This window comes from Drosophila mauritiana, chromosome 3R (genome assembly GCF_004382145.1).
Source record: "Drosophila mauritiana strain mau12 chromosome 3R, ASM438214v1, whole genome shotgun sequence".
NCBI lineage: Eukaryota > Metazoa > Arthropoda > Insecta > Diptera > Drosophilidae > Drosophila > Drosophila mauritiana.
Genome location: NC_046670.1, coordinates 21,265,137 through 21,284,071, shown reverse-complemented (window position 1 = coordinate 21,284,071; position 18,935 = coordinate 21,265,137). Strand labels below are relative to the sequence as shown.

Genomic DNA, 18,935 nt, shown 5'->3' with positions numbered 1-18,935 from the left:
AAGGTATAATTTAGTACCATTTATTGAACTGATTTTCTATATCGGCGCTTAGCACGTGTAGAACGCACGTTGCTCAAATTTTGTTATTTAAAACGCTAAATTACACAGCTCCCGGATGGTGCCGAACGAGAAAAGCTTTCCCCGAGGCGGGACAATCCACACAGATGCCAAAACCGACGACGTGAGCCTGAATATCGTGAGTTTGGCCAGCGAAATATCCGAGATCTCTGTACATACTTTTCTGTCCCACAGGTTTTCGGTGCCTCGCAGAAGAAGGTGAAGAAGGCGCCGAAAGTAAAAGAGAACTTCCTGAGCTCCGAAACCGAGGAACAAAATGGCCAACTGGAGGCCTTCTCCGCGGAAACGCTCAATATGGACACGCTGCAGGAGGACATGCTGGTCATGGGAGTGGTCAAGGAGTTGACAGCCACCGCGCTGCAGATCGCCTTGCCCGGCCGGATGTTCGCCCGCACTTTGGTGGCGGATATATCCGACGCCTACACCCGTGTGGCCAAGGCGGCCATGTCCGGAGACACCAGCGAGTACCACGACCTTACCGAGCTCTTCAAGGTGGGCCGCATCGTCTACGGCAAGGCCATCAAAACGGAGAAGCTGGACACTGGTCGGGTTAGCCTGCTCCTTTCCCTCAAGCCGGCTGATGTGCACGGTAGTCTGCATCACAAGAGCATCAAGAAGGGTTTCATCTTCTCCGGCGCCGTTGCGGAGGCTTTGGAGCACGGCTATGTCATCGAGTCGGGAGTACAAGGACTTCAGGCATTCGTGCCATGCGAGAAGCCAGCTCAGAAGCTACACGTGGGGCAGTTGGCTTTCCTGAAAGTCAAAACCGTTCATCACGACACCCACCAGAGCACCTGCACCTGTGCCCAGGTGGAGCAGGACCAGCTGCGCATCAAGAGCCAAAACGAGACGAATCTCGACTACATTCTGCCAGGCAGCATTGTAAGATTTAAGGTGGCCAAGCATCTGAAGGATGGCCTCAAAGGCAGCATCATGAACGAATCCTTTAGTGCCTACGTCAACGAACATCACCTGGCCAACGCTTTGGATACTTTGGATGCCTACGAGTTGAATGAGGATTACAATGCCAGGGTACTCTACGTAATGCCTTTAACCAAACTTGTGTACTTAACCCTTAATCTGGATATCAAAACTGGAGCTGCAGTAGCAAAAGATGACGATGAGGAAGAGCAGGAGGTAGAGCACATCAAGGTGGGTTCCGTGGTGGAAAAAGCCAAGGTTCTGCGCCTGGGCAGCGGTGGAGTGGTGCTGCTTCTTAACAAGAAACTAAAGGGCATTATCTCCTACGGTTCAATCCGGGGTAACTTCAAGGGAAATTATGACAAGGACGAAGTATTGTCCAAATACGGAAGAAAAACCAAGCATAAGGTTCGCATCCTAGGATACGATGTTATCGAATCCTTGTACTACTGCTCCGATGATCCCAACGTGGTCAACGAAAAGCTGTTCTGTCTGGAGGATATTAATGCCGGCGATCTGGTCACAGCGAAAATATTCAAGAAGGACGACAAGATCAAGGGCTGGTCGGTGAGGATCGGCAAGGTCAACGGAATACTGGAACAGTTATATCTGGCACCCAATGTCCGCTACGATGTGGGTCAGTCGTTGAAGTGCCGCGTCCTAGAAGTTAATGCCGAGCGCAAGATCTGCTACGTGAGCAATCGTGCCGAGTATTTGGGCAAGGGAATGAAAATTCTGACTGATTATGCGTCTGCTCACGTTGGAAACGTCTATATGGGCACAGTGGTCCGATGTGAGGACACTTACGTCCTAGTGAAGTTCGGCAATGGCATCAAAGGAGTTTTGCACAGGCAGAATCTAAAGGAAAATAGCTCCTTTTTCGAGGGACAAACAACTAAGTTCCGCATCCTAACCCGCAACAAGGACCAAATCACTTTGACTTTGCCGGAGGACAAGTTCCAGCTTGGTGAGATCTGTCCCGTTGAGATAACCAATGCCTTAGATGCTGGACTGGAAGTTAAAATCACCTTCGCCGCCGAAGATGACGAAGAGGATGAAGATGGGAATCCCAAGCTGGAAGAGTTCGTGGGCCTAATTCCACTGCGATTGTTGTCGGATCATCTGGAGCTGCTGCACGCCCAAATGCGTGTCCATCCCGCCGGCTCCTACACCGATGCGGCCTGCATTATGCAGAACATCTTCAGTTTACGAGATGTCCCCTACTTCAGTGGCCAGCTCACCAAGGATTGGCAATCGGTTCAAGTGGGAGACATAATTCGCTCTTATGTGAAACACGCCACCGACCAGGTGGTGGACCTCATGGTGTGTGTTCGCAACTACAATAAGCCGGTAAAGATTCACGTCAAGATGCTTCGTCTGAACGCCGTGAAGAATGCGCCCGTGGAGCTAGTTCCGGAGCAACTGCTATGGGTAAAGGTACTCAGCAAGGAGGTGGAAACTAAAACTCTAACAGTGTCAGCAAAGCTTACGGATGTCTGGAGCGGGGATCTTAGTGATACTGCAAAACTGGTCGAAGGGTAGGTTCAAAATATAATCTCATTGAGTTCATTAATAAGTTTTTCTTTGAATTTCTTTACAGCTATTTAAATGAAGTGGCGCAAATTAAGGCAGGCCTTGAGGAAGCCTCTGCTCCTATTTCAAAATACTCCGTTGGGGAGAAAATCAACGTGGTGTTCAAGGGTATCGATGCGACCACCAATGACTGGGTCTACACAGTGGAGGGCAATGCCAAGGTGTCCGCCCTGCTGCTCTCCAGTTTGGCTGGAACTGCTAAAGCTCCTGAGATGGGAAGCAAGCACGAGGCAGTTATTTTATGGGTTGACTACTCCAGCGATGTGCTACTCATCAGCAACAAGAAAGTGGACATTGCGCATATTTCACCAAGCGGCGAACTATCCACGAATCTGATCGGAAAGGCTGGCATGAAGGCCAAGGTGCTGTTGAAACTAGAGTCCGTAGCAGTGTGCTCGCTTAAGAAGGGCACAAACCCGTTGGTCATCTGTCCGATTCGGTTGCACCCCAACGATATCGAAAATTCTGGAAGTGTCGAGTTGCGACAAGGAGATTTCTGCAATATAGCCTTCATCCATGACAAACTCCATATCGCAGTGCCAGAGACTGTTTGGCGCCTCTGGAGAGGAGTGAAGAGAACGGCGGACACAGAGGTAGCGCCTGTAAAAGCCAAGAAGGCAAAAGTGGAGGAGTCACCTAAACAAAAAAAGGCTACAATTGAGGAGACCTCTGCACAGAAGAAAGTCAAAGCGAAAGTTAAAGTGGAAACTAAAACGGAAGCTAAAGCCACATCTACCAAGCGAAAGGCAGAAGTGGTAGAAAAAATTACCAATGGCCAAAAGAAGACTCAACCCCTGACCAATGGAATTGTGAAAGAGAAACCCAAGCAGAATGGCAAGCTCTTCTTCGAAGATAAAACTCCAGCCAAGAATGCCAAGTCTGAGGCACCAAAAACCAATGGAGCAGAAGGCAAGTCGCGTTTGCCCGGTGTGTCTGGTTTCTGGGAGGATGATGTAAACCAGTCCAAGGACGCATCTAGCGACGAAGACGAGGAGCTGAATGTGGGGGAAACACAAAAAAATGCAGCCAAGAAGAAACGGCTGAGCGCCAAGGAGAAGGCCAAGGCGGAGGTCAAGGAAGAGCAGCGACTGCGGGAGATCGAGGAGCGTAATGCGGATCCCAAGGCACGTCTGGAGACAATCGACCAGTACGAGCGTCTTGTGATTGCCCAGCCAAACAACAGCATATCCTGGCTGAAGTACATCGCTTTCCTTTTGTCCAACACAGAGATTGAAAAGGCTCGCGCCTTGGCTCGCAGAGCGATATCCACGATATCCTTCCGGGAAACACAGGAACTGAGGAACATGTGGAGTGCCTTACTAAACATGGAACTCGTCTACAGCAACAACTTCGATGATGTGCTCAAGGAAGCCCTCAACTGCAATGATCCTTTGGAGATCTACATTAGCGTTGTTGACATCTTAAAGAAGAACAAGCGAAAGGACCGCCTTTCCTCCGTGCTGACCACAGTACTCAACAAGTTTAAAACGGAGCTCAAGGTGTGGCCCGTGGCCGCCGAGGCGTACTTCTGGCTGGGCAAGTCTGACCAAGTTCACAATCTGCTCCAGCGCGCATTGCGGGCCTTGCCAAATCAAGAGCGTAAGTTTACTTAAGTTAAAATGTAACTTGTTTTAATTTTACATAACCATTGCAGACATCCCCTGCATTGTGTCCTTTGCCAAGTTGTATGCAAAGCACGATAACAATGACATGGCGCAGACGCTGCTCGATGATGTAGTCACTTCCTATCCCAAGCGAATCGACATCTGGTCGGTATATGTGGACATGCTAATCAAGGCGGGTCTAATCGATTCCGCGAGGTGAGTTTGATATCTTTGAAATATAAACAGAAAAGATGTCTTATTCACTGAATTATATTATTTTAGAAACGTTTTGGAGCGTGCCGTGTTGCAAAAACTGAAGCCGAACAAGATGCAAGTCATATACAAAAAGTATCTGCAGCTGGAGGAGAATCACGGCACGGATGCAACGGTGGCCAAGGTCAAGCAGCAGGCCGAACAGTGGGTGAAGAACTACGCCAAGACGGTAAAGTAGTTCCATCATGCACCACCTCTTTAGTTTGTAAATTAGGATTAAGATCAAAAGTTACATACAGTGTTTTTTCATGGTACTTTATTCTAAAACTATTTTAAATGAAGTGTGATTCCGAGTGCTACCTTTAAATATATATGTATGATAGTACCTATATATTATAGAAATACATATAAAACGTTGCTTTGGCCATGCCCCCTACACATAGAATGTAGGACTGATGCCAATATTCAACTTAAGACTTGAACATTAATTGAACATATTCTGCCACGGTGTATGATGGATATGGGCTGGCTAACACTTCACGGTTGGTGTTACGGATTTGACGGATCGGGGTGGGTTGGGTGTGGGACATTGACCGTAGCGGTGACACTGACATTACAATGAGAAGTGACGTGATTTACTCTTACATATTAATCAATAATAAGAAATAAGACTCTAGCAAATGTTACAAAGGTTTCTTGATTTAGCAATTAGATTTAATTTATACATAAAACAGTCTGCGGTCACTCCTTGAAGATACCGCGCGCCTTTGCAGACGGCTTGCGCACCCTGCCTCTGCTGCTAACGTTCAACCGCTGTTCATCCGAGTCCACCGAGGTACCGTCGTCGTCTTCCGCCTGGTCCCGCTCGGTGGAGGCCTGTGATCGCTCCTGAGAGCTGGCATGAGCGTCGCCGTTACGGATTCGTTTACTCCGATGGGAATATCCAGCCGCCGCCTCTTCCTCCTCGGACTGCTCATTGTAGCGCGGTCTCTTTTGGTTGCGCCCGGCTCGCTGGTTTCCACCCCGGTTGGCACGACGACTCCGCGGCACAACATAGTCGTCATCGTCATCGTTATCGTTGGCGATGGAGTTATTGGATGGCGGGCGACGTGTGCGGCGCAGCGGACGCTCCTGAGTTGTCGCGGATGAGGAGGAGGTTTTTGCCTTGCGCCTCGGGCGACCATTGCTGGGCGAAACGTAGCTGGTGAGTGGCTGATTGTCTTCCGAGTCGGAGTCTTCATCCTCATCTTCGTAGCTCTGCGAGCTAGAGCCTCCATCAGTGCCCTCATCGGAGGCAGCAGCCTCCTCTTCCTCATGATCCTCGTCGTGCGAGTTCGCCTGGCTAGCGCGACCACGCAGACGCCTTGTGACCACATTGCTTGTACTGTTGCTGTTCGTGGTAGAGGTGGGCCGGCGGTGATTGGCTATGGCTGAGAGCAGACGCGAGTTTTCCAGGACATCCAAACTGGTATCCAACTCGTCGGCATTTCGTTGGTGGCGCGAAAGAATGCGGCGCGGTGCCCTCGATGAATTCACGTTGCCTAAGTAATTGTGATCGTGGGTGGAAACCGCTGGTTGCTGTTCTGCCCGTGATGCTGCGGCCGAGGACGTTGTGGAGGTGGCATGAGAACGGGTCATATGGGTATTCCGTTCTGGCGGCGAGGATAATCGACGGCGCAGGCTCAGCGGATGAGGGGCCACTGTTGCGGTTGAGCTAGATTTTGCAGGTGATTGATAATTTTCTGCAGGAAAAAAAAGTTAGCTACCGCTTATTGAAACGAATTCGAACTTACTTTGCTGATTGTTGGCCAGCGGCTCGTTGTCACTGTCGTCGTCGTCATCGTCGTCAATCTGGGCTGGACGAACGACGGTGTTCCGGTTCGTGCGTAGCTGGCGAGAAGGACCGGCAGCCGCCTGAGCCAAAGCGGCTCGACTGGTAGAGGGAACGTCGTCCTTTGTAGGTGTTGGCAGTATCTAAAAGTTAAGAAAGATGTATTACAAAAATGCACTAAAAGTTACTTAATGTGGCGACTAACCTCCTCGGCTTCCTCGCTTTCTTCTTCCTCTTCCTCCTCCTCCTCCTCCTCCTCCTCTTCAATATCGCTTCCACGACCCCAGTCCATTAGCGCCCTCTTGGCGCTCTGACGCGTGGGTCTGATAACAGGAGAGTCCGTATCGGACTCGATTATGCGCCCGTTGCGCACTGGCAGGTGGTAACTGTGATCATTCTCGGCTCCAAGATGCGAAGAGGTTCTACTTCCGTTCGCCCGAGTGTTCCGTGAAGGACTTTCAAGGCTGGAGTTGGAGGCAGCTGCGGCACTGGTACTCGGTCCATTGCCAATTGGTTGCGATCTGCTGCTTGCCGAGCGTCCCTTTCGACGTCCTATCTGACTATCCTGTGTGCTCTCATCGTGTTGCGAGTGAGATGCCGCCTCTTCTGCGGAGCTGCCTGCTATGCGACGTGTCCGACGTGGCAAACTAGGGCCAGGAGCAGCATTGGCTGGACTTTTGTTCAGACGGCGCCTCTTGCTCGAGTGGCCATTTGTCTGCCTGTTGCTGGACGGGCGTGCGGCACCTGGTCGTCGCCGACTGCTGCGTCCCTCGTTGGGGTTGTAACTGTCCTCGGAATCGTTGATATTGGAGTCATCGCTAAGCCGTTGCCGCTGCCTTGCCCTGCGCGTGCGTGTCTGCTGAGGAGAACTGTCATTGGATTGGGCTCTTTCCTCTTCATCGCTGCTGGCATCTGACGTGGCCTGCGCACTGGTTTCCTCCTCCTCTTCCTCCTCGCTACTGCTGCTTTTGCCTCGACGCTGTTGGGCGGCGGATGAAGAAGTCACGCGGTTGGAGCCAGAGGAACTAGCACTTACGGCCACACCGTTTCGCCGACGAGAGCGCCCCCTCGTTGCTGCCTCTTCCTCATCATCATCATCGTCGTCATCATCATCATCCTCCTCGTCCTCTTCTTCACTGGAGTTAGCGACTGGCAACCTTCTGGCCGCTGCTGTTGGCTTTTGATTGCGGCGCGTGGATCGCTCCTTTTTGACTCGCTTGTTGGGACTGCTGCTGGAACCGCGTCCTCCTCCACTGCTGCCGGACTTGTTTTTATTAGCGCGCCTTAATGCCGCCTTCCAGCTAGTGACCACTGTCTTGATATGCGACTCAAATAGCGCACTGAGTCGCAAGGTCATGGCATAAATCTGAAAAATATTTGGAAACAAACGATCAATTAGTATTGGTTGCAAAGCGGTTGAAACTAGTGCGTGGCAAAGAATGTTAGTATTACAGGCTGGGAGATGAGAAACCTTACCGCTAGATTATCCTACATTAGATGATAGTCACGGAGATCGTCATTCATTTGGTTAGACATTATATTAAAATGTTTTGATGGGTTATATATTTTTTAGATTTTTTTTGTTTTACATTTTTGATGGTCATGAGTTGGGGTGGTTAATTTGAAGATCGAGATTGAAGGCATGTTCACGGAAGGCAAAAGAAACGTAAAGAATAGATGGATGAGCTTGCATTTGTGGCTACGTGAGTGAGTATGGGATGGGGTCACAACATAAACGAAAAGGCAATAGCTGAGAAAAAGGGTGGATATCTCAGTCTTGGAATGCAATAAATGACGATCTGCAACCGATCTGCCAATCTGCTCTCCACTCACCCGTGAGCGCTTGTTGGTGTTGTAGTTCTTGGAGTTTTGGAAGATCAGTCGCACATCCTTGGCAAAGTCCAACGGATCATCGTAGTTGCCGCCCAGCAGATCCTCCTTTACAGTGCGCAGGTCCATTGGAGTAGCTATGATCTCCAGGTAGTCAGGGAAGTCGATGGTGTCAACGGGCTCGCGAAACGGCGCCGAATCTGTCCTCGCCCACATTAGATCAAGCAGTTGGCGACAATCGGCACGCCAGTCCCCTTCCGAGTGAATTCGAGTGGATCTATAGAAGATTGGGTTGTTGAGCCATATTATTATTAGGCATTATATAAATTCTTACCGCCTGGCTGAGGATACTCTTTGCCTAGCTGCTGCTGCAGCTGCTGAAGTAGTTGGTCCTGTGCTGGTCGATGGAACTACATCCGAATCTACCTCGTTCTCCGACTCCGACGAATGGTACACATCCGCAAGCTGATGGTAAACAGCAGCCACATCTATCTCATCCGGTTCCCTAGAAGACGTATATTTTAAAACAACTGCCTTTTTAAAGCTTGAATCCCTTCACGCACCTGATGATCCTCAGACAAAGATCTGTCACAATTCGCGAATGCTTGACGATAATGGCGTGCCGGCGATTGTACTGCTCCGCATTGGTGGCCAGGTAGCGCACATCGAACTGGGCTGAGGTTATTCGGCGGTAGAAGTGATTCTCAAAGCGATACATAATTGTGGTCAGGTCAATGGGATATTCGATCAAATAAGCGTAGTCCGGATATATGTTAAGGTCGACGGGGGCCAGGAAATGTTCCGCTATAGAGAGACGCATAACCTGTAAGAAAATCAATTAATAAAAAATACGATTAATAATATTTAAACCAAATTCTTACCTGCTCCAATCCATTGATAATGCGCCTGCAGGTGCCATCGCGATCCCCTCTGTGCCATTCCTCGGACTTGGGCTGGTATAGAGTGGCGCGAATCTCCTCCGGCAGAACTGGAACAGCACCTCCCACCTCGTCCGGTACTCTTTGCTGATCGATGGGTTCCATGTCCCAGGGACTCATAAACTCATACTCTCCGTTATCCCAGCGCACGCGGAAACACATGAAGGACGAGTCGGGGAAGTCAGCAGAGAGGGCGTGGCGCGATTCAATCTGACCCATCCACCAGCCGTCGACAATCATGCAGCGAAACCGGTCACCAATGCTCCAGTTGCGCTGCACGGCAAGATCGAAGGTCTGGCGCAGCACTAAAAAGTCCAAAACGTCGGGCATGTCGTGGTACTTGATCTTGAACGTTGTCCCCGTCATGTTGCCCTCCTCATCGATGATGGCCAACTTCAAGCAACACAATCGGGGTGGGCGGATTTCGTATTTGATTCCAATCACACGCACCAGCTCGTGGTCGCGCAGTGTGTGAAAGTTCCACGGCTCCGAGCTGTGCGAGAGCTTGTAGACCTTTTTCAGGCGGACTGCATCCAAGTACTTTGCATGTCCTTGCCGGAAGTAGACCACCTCATCACCCATCTGGGGGTAATAGGGTGCCTTTCGTGGAATCACCTCAGATAGCCACTCAGCGGGACGATAAAGCTCTGGTATCTCACCATTTGCATCTGTGGGCGGAAACAAAACAGTTTTACGTCCAACCTTCCGGGCCGTAACCTGCCCACCTCTGGATCTGCCCGCTCGCTCATCATCGCTGCTGTCATCACTACTGCGGGGTCGCCGTGAGAGTGGCTTACGCTTGGATCTTTTTGGTGGTTCCAGATTCGGGCCAGGAGTATCCGCCACCCAGTCAGAGTAATCGGAACTGTCCGTTTCCGACTCATCGCTGCTGTCCTCTAGGTTTTCTTCCACATTCGAGTAGCTGGTGTCGCCGGATGAGTTGCTGGACACTTCTTCCTCCTCTTCCTCGGGTGGCTGCGCTACCTCATCGTAGTGCTCCGGCTCCTGATCCCGAACAGCGCGGGTGCGATAAGCGGGTTGTGGCTGTCCTCCAGCTGGCTGGGGTCCACGTCTTCGTCCAGCTCTTGCGCCGCCGCCATTGGCTCGCGTGTTTCGTGGCCTGCCCACGCTTCCTGGCTGCTGCGAAGATGCTGCACTGGCAGTGTTTATCATGATGGGTCGGCGGCGCATTTCGCGTTTGTACTCCTGCTTTTCAAACTGACCGGCAGAGTAAATAGTCTGCTTAAGGTTTTGCAACTGGGGATACTTCATGGGACGCACATAAGTGCGACGGATGAATTTCAGAGGCAGCGCTTGTTGGACTTGTGCCTGGCCAGGTTCGGCTGCAGGTTCTGCCGGAGGTTGAGACGGCCCTGCTTGATACTCAACTGGCGCGGCAGCTGCAGCACCCCATCCTTGGCGAGGCGTGCTCAAACGACTGCCGAGGACATTGCCACGTGAGGATTGCCTGCCATTGGAATCCGGCATTTGACGATTGGTCAAACGTTCGAACGACTGGTTGCCGTTGGTCGGATTGGCATCATTGGCATTTACATTAACAGACTGCCGATTGGCCAAGGCTGCAATCATGCGGTCGATATGGGAGTAGTTTGCTCCCTGTGGTCCTCCAGCAGCAGCAGGGGGCAACGCTGCTGGTGGAGCTTCAGCCGGTGCAGCGGCCACAACAGCATCTCCACCTGCACCTCCATCGTCGATTACTACGCCATCCACGCCTACCGTAAGATTTGGAATCAATTGGTCCAGGCTACAGCTCTCACGACCAGGCACAAATCGTTGAAACCTTGATGGATGTGGGTTGCCATCTGCATCGACCAGGAAAGGCGGGGGCATTAGGTGCGGCATTATCTGAGTCTGCTCGTCCACCACATGATGCTGCGCATCTCTCAATAAAGGTCGAAAATCCGTATGAAAAAACAGCTCCGTGGGAAGCTAAAAATAAAAAATACATTTAACTTTATCCCTTTGAAAACCCTTTGATTCCTCAATCTACTTACCATTTTGTACTTTTCAATGCACACACCCAAGCCAAAGATCAGGATGTGTCCATGCGAATCGGTGGCAGCTATCATTGTGCCATCCGGTGACCACTTGGCATCAAAGACACTGCCATGGCCTTGGCCATCGATGTCGTTAAGGAAGTTGGCCACACAAACGCCCTGCTCGATGTCCCACAGAAATACCTGGCCATCGTGGCCGGCGGAAAGAAGGACATGCTCATCTCTTGGGTTCGACTCAAGCACATAAAGCTCATCCTTGTGCCCACGCAGAACACGATGCAGCTTGGCTGACTTCGAGTCCCAGATTTTTATCTGTTTTTAAATGGGATTATTAATTATAAGTAACTATTTAGCACGTTTTAAGACGGATAATTACAGTAAAATCGTTAACGGCGGTGATGACATAACGGTCCGAGGCATCCCAGGCTACCATCGTTACCTTTAGCCTCTTTCCCTCCTCTGGTTCCGGGCAGCTGCAATTTAATTACAAAGTTATTAGTTTTCATTGAATTCCTTGCAAGCTAGCAACATTTTAGAGACTAGCACTCACCTGGCCAGACGCTCCGTCATGCATAGTTTGGAACTTTTCCACTGCTGCGACTCAAACGTCCAGATGTGTGCTGTTCCGTCCTTGCTGCCTGATATAAATCTCAGTCCACGATGCGACCACTGCACCGAGTCCACGGCATCTGTGTAAGCTTCCGTCTCCAATATTCGTTTTGGACCGTCCTCGCCCATCATATAGACGCGCACATGGTGATCGGCAGATCCAGCGGCTAGAAAAATGCCTCCCGGCGAAAAGGTGGTACACATCATCTGCGCTTGTCCGGGCCGCAGTTTCTCATGATACTGCGTTGGCTTCGGGGCAAACGTGATCTTTTGCCCGCGCGGCGTTGAGTATTGCCAGAAGGCGATCGACCCATCTGTGCTGGTGGTCACTAGATATTTTAGATCGCTACGTGGCGACGGACAAAAGTTCACCGAAGTTATCATGCCCGTGTGAGCAGACAATACGGCGATGGGTGATGTGGTTTGCATGTCCCACACTCTCAGTATGTGATCCAATGACCCGGCAGCCAGCATCGTATTGTCCAAGTTAATGGCTATGTCTGTAATCTCGGATGAGGCGCCTCGCAGAGTGGCCAGCAGGCGGCCATCTGCCGCTGACCATATCTTTATAAGCAGATCATCGGCTCCGGTGATGATGTATCTCCCTGTGCGATCAAACAGCACACAGTACACCGAGGACAGGTGGCCCACAGTGCGACGGAGCAATTTTGTCCGGCGGTAGAGGTCCGTGGGCACGAGGAGCTTGCGACGTACTTCCCCGCCGTGTTCCCGTCCAGTTAGAACGCGATCTTTGGAAATATAAATGGGTTAGTCTCTGAAATTCGATAAAACTCTACCATATAACTAACCTAAGTTGTGGGTCGGCTTCGTGAGGAGCGAATCCGGCAGCGAGACTCCATTAAGGCGGGTGCAGTAGTCCCTTAAGGAGCGATGGCAGTAGACGGTTTCCTTGGTGCGCAGGAGGTTCTGGCGCCCAGTACCCAACAGCGAGTTGATGCCCGGCACACTGGGCGGAAGCTCGCGATCCACCAGTGGACCCAGACGGCTGCATATTTCAAGCAAGTGATTGGCGCCAATATGCTTGTACTTTCGTTCCTGCAAATTCAAAATCAAAATTTAACGTATTCCTATCGATTAGTCGTGACCAGCGCGATAGCTTCAACAACGTATGCTTGTCTCGTTCACTCGCGCACAAGTCAAGGCAAAGTGGTGGTTGCTTGCATGTGTCTGTGCGCATGGGCATGTGTATGTGTGCGAAAGCAAAATGTCGGCTGGTTGCAGCTAATTGTTAAAACTAAATTACAACGCATTTGTTTAAAAAATTAGGATTTTTCAAAATTTACAATTTTTACGGAGGTTTTAGAATTTTTGCTTTCCACTTTAGCCTTTTACGAATTTTTGCAATTTTTTGTTGTCTTTTTAATTAAATAATTGCTTACTTATTTGTTAATTTAACAGTCAGAATGATTGATGTCTTTAGTTGTAATGTTTTTTTTAATTAACAACTTAATTGGATGGGCAACTTTTTTCTCTATTCCCTCACACGATGACGTCACAAAGGCGCGCGAACGACAGAGACGGAAAATGCCGCAGCGGACACACACTTACGCAAGACTTAAATGCCGATCAAAAGGCATTAAACGATAACTTTGAAAAGCTAATTGATTAATTATGAAAACACTCACCAATTCCTCAAAGGTCTGCTCATGCTCGTTTCCCTGCCAATCGAGACGACGCGGCAAAACCTGGGAATCGAAAGGTGTACGTATATAGAGACGGGTGTAAATATATATGCATGCATGTTTGACTCTTATCACTTGCACTCCGTGACGTCGGCGATGACGTCGCGGGGGCATCCCTATGATTCCATTTCTTTTTTCATGTTTTTCTCTTTTTTTTTATGGACTATATATTCACGTGGCCCCAGCAAATCCACAATTCAGTCTGATTCCCAACTCTGAGACAAGCGGACGTACAAGTGGGTTTTTCGTCGTTCGCTGCCGGCAGCAGAAACAACAACAAAACCAAAACAAAGCGTATAAACAAACGCGGTTTTCTATTTTTTTTTGTCCCCCCCCCTCATTTCGAGTCGGTAATATCTGTGCCAAAAACACAGCAGCAGCCCCACTAAAACTCACCTTCTTCTCCTCGAGTTCCCGGATCAAGACCTACAGTTGGATAGAATTTAGTTTCAGAATTAAAGTAAATGTTTGTAAACAAAACGAAATTGCGCTATTTTAGCGCGAAATCCGATTCCAATGCGATCTCGCGCGAGCGTTGCTTTCAACCCACCTTCGCCGTCTCCTCCAGCGGTCCCGCGGCCAGGAACTTGGAAATGAGGAAGTACAGCTCTGCAAGATAGGGAATTTCACGGGTTTTAGTGCAACAAGTTGTCGGGAACGCGCTCGCTGGGAGTCGCCAATATGCCAGATATATCTGGCCAAAGGGGCCCGTGCATTTCGCTTGGCCAAACGCAGTCGAAAAAACGCAGCCATTCGATTCGAAGGGCGAGCGAAACACAGACACACATTTCACAAAGTCAAAGGGGCTGCGTTTGGTGGCTCTGTTGGGCGCACTCGCTGCGCCACCGGGCGTTACGCACCTGGCTTTAGATCATCACCGGAACTGGGCTGTCTAGTTTCCATTATTCATTGCGAATTGCAGCTCCGATTATGACAAAATTGCAGTTGCTTTCTTCTAAAATTCTTTTCGCAGCTTCTTCTTCCCGTGTGACACTCGATTGCCATTCACAACGAATGACATGCTAATTCGTATCGATAGTTGGTGGCGGGGCTCACGAGATGGCTATCGACTCTCAGCCGAAGGAGCCAATTTTCGTATTTGAATTTGAGATGATGCCCTGAAAGACTTCGCAGGATTCTACAATCTGAGATATTTACATCAAATTGAGAATTTTAATTCTCAGTCAAACATATTCGGAGCCATTGCTTTGGAATTTAAACATTTTATTAAAATAATCTTTAGAAGCTATCTGAATAAATAAACTGTTTGCAATTATTCGCTTTTGATTTTATATTGTAATTTAAAAGCTACTATACAAAATACTGATAACTAGTTTACTGATTTAACTCAACAAACAAGTGAAATCTTATATATTTTCAAATTTTCCCATTGGTATCGATTATTTTCAAGTTATGTTGCACTTCATTCCGTAGCCATGGCCAGAACAATTTTTGAATTTCAGATGTCTTTAATTTGCAATTTTAATTTGAAACGAAATTGCTGTAATAACTACTTATTATTTTAAAGGTGTGTTTATTGAAAATCGATATATTCATTTTTAAACGTGCGAATTAAACGTGAATACCTCTTATGTCAAACGCACACCCCTAGTTATGGATATCGGAGCAGCTGCGATATTTTTTTTAGGGAGATTTTGCCATTTTCTAATGTAACAAAAAGTGGAGTGTAGTCACAAAGTAAGCGTAAATAGTAAATGCTCGCGGCACATAAACAGCGGAAAAGGCGATAGATAAACCAGCGAACATGGAGTGCAATCTGGGCAGCGAGATTGGCCAGAAGATGCGCGTAAGTCATTGGAAAAAAATCAATGAACTCGTTATGGATACCACTCGGATGGGATACTCCAATACTATATGTTTTTCCACTCAATTAATAGAGCGCCGTAAAGGCAAAGCTGCTGGAGCTGGGAACCGGAGGATCGGCCGGTTTTATAGACGATGAATTGCCGGACTACGTCATGGTCATGGTGGCCAACAAGCGCACCAAACAGCAGATGAACGCCGAGCTAAATCTATTCCTAGGCGATCAGACTGACCTCTTTGTCACCTGGCTGCACGAAGTGCTGCAAAAGCTCCAGGAGGTCACACTCCCTACATCCAGTGGTATGTTGGATATCCTCTACTTATGCACCCACTAACTCTAATTTTTTTCAGCTTCCAGCAAGAAGCGCAAGTCTCGCGGCCAGGAGAAGGACAAAAAAGGATCCAAGAAGGATAAGCGACCGCACCGAAAGTCCGGAGATGAGCTGTTGGAACCACAGCCAAGTTCCGCAGATGCCATGCCAATCATCAGTTCCATCACGGATGTTTTTGCCGAAGAGCTACTCGAGAAGGCAAAGAAAACCATGGACATTGATCTCAGTGCCAAAGATGAGATCCTGCACAAAAAGAAAAATCGCAAGTCCATCGAAGATGAGGATGCATCGGCCAGTAGGGCTCTGGATGTGCCCGCTTTCTCAACTGAGATCAACTCAACTACTACCGGTGTTAACCGGCAAAAAGACCTCGCAGAGCTGGCCGAAATCCAAAAGAAAATTCATGCAGCCAAGAAGCATTTACGCCAGATTGGCGAGATCGGGGATGAAAACGATGAAGACGATGAGGATCTGTTGAACTTAAGCGCGCGGGAGGAGTCTGTAGACCAGGAGCCAGAGGAGGATCCCCCGCAATTGGAGGCGCCACCGCGAAAAGCTAAGAGCCCCATTATTTTTAACCGACGCGAGAAGACACCCGAAAAGCGTCCAGAGGCTGAACCGGAGATCGATTCTCGCCAGGAGGAGGCGGAGGAGATAAGCCCCAAAAAAGATTCTTCGGCTGACAAGGTCAAGGAAGATCGGTCCGAAAGGCGATCTGTGCATGACCGTCTTGGTTTAAAGGCCCAAACGCCGGGAGATCGTTCGCAGCGCAACCAAAAGGAGCTCTATGTGCCGGCCCATCGGCGACGAAGCGAGCTCGAGGCCATCAAAGAGCGCAGTCAAAGAGAGCGCTCCCGAGAACGACGCTCCAGCCGCGATACCCCTAGAGACACCAACCAGAGACACCGCCAGCGTCGTTCGCCCAGTCCGGAGGCTCCAAGTACAAAGCAACGCATTGGCTCTCAAGTTATCGTGGCCGTTAACAAGCCACCGGAGCCGTCGGACGATGAAGATATGGCCGATAAGCCAGTCAACTCCGTGATTAAGATCAAGCCCAGACCAAATGTTTCGCCCAGAAGACAGGCCTGCAAGAACCTCCTGTTGCGAGCAGTGGCCGACGCGCAGCGTTCTACAATCCTCGCCAAGACTTCGACACAGAAGGAGGACGAGGATGTGGGCAGGGACACAAGTTCTCTAGGCAAGCGCAAGTCGGTGGATAATAATGATCAGATTCGTAAACGGAATCGCGAAAGGAAACGAAGAAAGAGAAGTGCACAAGGCAACGAACTCTTCCGGCGCACCACTCGGGAATTAGTGGTAAATGTTACACAAAGGGATGGCAAGAGTGCTCGGCGGTCCAACGAGCGTCGCGCCGAGATCAAAGTGGTGGAGGAAGAATATACGCCAAGCCTGATGACTGAGGACGTCGAGACGTATGTGCCGCAATTGCTGACCAACGTGGATGAATTGGACTTGCACATCAGCTCCCACGACGAGCCAAGTCCCAATTCCGGAGCCAAGACTCAGTTTGTGGTCACGTTAAACGGCGACAAAGCTCTCGGAGGTAAGAATGGCAAGGGAGGCGCCTCTCGCAAGCGGCCGAGCAACTCTCGTAAACGCTCCTCCTCACCCGTATCCACGCCACAAGTGTCCTCCTCCAATATTGAGCCCACGTCCACGACGGTCGATAAGCGACGCCGATCCAATCGGGATAGAAGCTTCTCGCCATCGCCGAGACAGAGCAGTGGGTCACCCTCACTGCCGACAACACGCAGCCTCAATCGCAGCGAGGTTCGCCGGCAGCCTCAGGAAGTCAAGAAGATCATCATAAAAAATGACACTGATGAAGATGATGAAATGCACGGGTCACCGAAGAAACGATCACCAAACAAGCGCCAGCCATCGGCGGCAGCTAACACATCGGCCAATGGTCACAAGGACAATAAGTATAAGGCTAAAATCGAGGAAGGCTCGACAACTCCACCGCTGCCAGCCAAACCAAAGGCGCGGGCGGAGAAGAAAGCTTCCAGCAAGGAGAAATCCGTAAGATCAAATTCAGCGGAGACGTCATCGGCCGCCAAATCTGTCAGCGCGTCTTCTTCCGTTTCTACAACTACCAAAGCCAAGCACACGCCCATTCGCTTCACTCTTAAAAGTGAGGACGAGCCGAGTGCGAAGAAGAAGCGTCGTTCTGGCAGCCCCGATCGTGATGTCGCGGCTCCGGAGAGACGCAGGGTATCCATACGCAATGCGGAGGACAGGAAATACGACAACTTGCCGGCGTGTAAGTGCATTCTTTAAATTTAAACAAATTTGAACAATTACTTAAGACCTTGCCCCATTTAGTGAGCGCGGTTAGCGTGGATTCCACCGTGCTGAAGGTGAACAAACCAAAGGAGCGCTGCAAGTATCATCCAAACTGCACAAAGCAGTTCTGTGAATACTACCATCCAACGGCGCCGTGCAAGTCTTTCCCCAACTGCAAGTTCGCGGACAAGTGCATGTACTCGCATCCGAAGTGCAAGTTCGACATGGCCTGCATGAGCATAGACTGCAACTACGCCCATGGCGGTCAAAGGGATCTAAGCCATGTGCAGCTTGCTGCTCCACCACTATGTAAGTGATATCCTTTGTATTTACTTTTACGAACTCACAAATTTTTTTTAATTTACAGCATCTCACGTCATCCCAGTCCAGAATTACAAGTCGATATCGGCTCCTGTTACATCCACGACTGCGACTACGATGTGCAAGTACTATCCCAATTGTTCCAAGCTGGGCTGCACCTTCTATCATCCCAAACCCTGCCGCTTCGGCAAGAACTGCGTAAACAAGCTGGAGTGCATCTTCTACCATCCTGAGATGCAGAGCAAATTCAAGTGGGTGGCATCTTTGGGCTAATGTGGACTGCACTTTCGTTCAAATGATATTTAGCAAATGTACTCTAGACTCCTGGCCATTGGCCACTATTCGATACCCCCTTATTTCGAGTGTATGATTAGGCGAGCTTGGAGTTTTTTCTATCTATATACACCGAGTTGTATACCTTACATATTTAATCTTCATTATTTTTTGCATTCATCCTACTGCTTATAATTATCAACTTGTGTATTAGTCATTAGCAGCTCGCTCACATACATGATAAGCATAACTAAAATTTGTTGGTCTTGCGAATTTGTTTGCATTCAAACCATAAGATACACGTCACAGTAAAGGTGACGAATAAATTTAGCAATAGTTGCTACAAATTGGAAAAAAAACGAATTTTATATATGGTTTGCCGGGTGTCTTTAACTGGATGATTGAATAGGCAATTGATTGGAAAAAGTCGAAATATTTAATATTTATTATATAGTACAGTCTCTTAAGTTTACGCTTAGATATTCTAGAGCAAAATATGTTTTTTATTTGATTTACTTAACCAATACTTTCTCTGTTCTA

The 18,935-nt window shown here is 49.2% G+C and overlaps 3 protein-coding genes across 5 annotated transcripts; 2 read left to right on the top strand and 1 right to left on the bottom strand.

Moving 5' to 3' along the window:
- The first annotated feature begins 28 nt into the window (after nucleotides 1–28).
- Nucleotides 29–4,878, top strand: LOC117145039 (protein RRP5 homolog). Its single transcript, XM_033310550.1, has 5 exons — nucleotides 29–196; nucleotides 253–2,537; nucleotides 2,600–4,191; nucleotides 4,247–4,412; nucleotides 4,479–4,878. Exons 1-5 carry the CDS (start codon nucleotides 116–118, stop codon nucleotides 4,645–4,647), a joined length of 4,293 nt encoding a protein of 1,430 aa, XP_033166441.1. The 5' UTR covers nucleotides 29–115; the 3' UTR covers nucleotides 4,648–4,878.
- On the bottom strand, nucleotides 4,709–14,350 carry LOC117145038 (bromodomain and WD repeat-containing protein 3). Of its 3 annotated transcripts, XM_033310548.1 has the most exons (16): nucleotides 14,199–14,349; nucleotides 13,889–13,947; nucleotides 13,735–13,764; nucleotides 13,282–13,341; nucleotides 12,445–12,691; nucleotides 11,577–12,384; nucleotides 11,403–11,499; nucleotides 11,024–11,338; nucleotides 8,952–10,958; nucleotides 8,634–8,893; nucleotides 8,405–8,575; nucleotides 8,074–8,347; nucleotides 7,277–7,606; nucleotides 6,446–7,219; nucleotides 6,203–6,383; nucleotides 4,709–6,151 (listed from the first exon to the last, which is right to left on the bottom strand). In XM_033310548.1, exons 1-16 carry the CDS (start codon nucleotides 14,239–14,241, stop codon nucleotides 5,151–5,153), a joined length of 6,657 nt encoding a protein of 2,218 aa, XP_033166439.1. In that variant the 5' UTR covers nucleotides 14,242–14,349; the 3' UTR covers nucleotides 4,709–5,150. The 3 variants fall into 3 exon arrangements, with proteins under 3 accessions (XP_033166439.1, XP_033166438.1, XP_033166440.1); XM_033310547.1 differs by having other exon boundaries at nucleotides 6,446–7,606; XM_033310549.1 differs by having other exon boundaries at nucleotides 6,027–6,151; nucleotides 6,199–6,383; nucleotides 6,446–7,606; nucleotides 14,199–14,350.
- Nucleotides 14,351–14,950: 600 nt separating this feature from the next.
- Nucleotides 14,951–18,754, top strand: LOC117145040 (zinc finger CCCH domain-containing protein 14). The gene is made up of 5 exons (XM_033310551.1): nucleotides 14,951–15,145; nucleotides 15,237–15,462; nucleotides 15,514–17,778; nucleotides 17,841–18,110; nucleotides 18,169–18,754. The coding sequence occupies exons 1-5, from the start codon at nucleotides 15,104–15,106 to the stop codon at nucleotides 18,393–18,395; spliced, it is 3,030 nt and encodes a 1,009-aa protein (XP_033166442.1). The 5' UTR covers nucleotides 14,951–15,103; the 3' UTR covers nucleotides 18,396–18,754.
- Nucleotides 18,755–18,935: the final 181 nt, after the last annotated feature.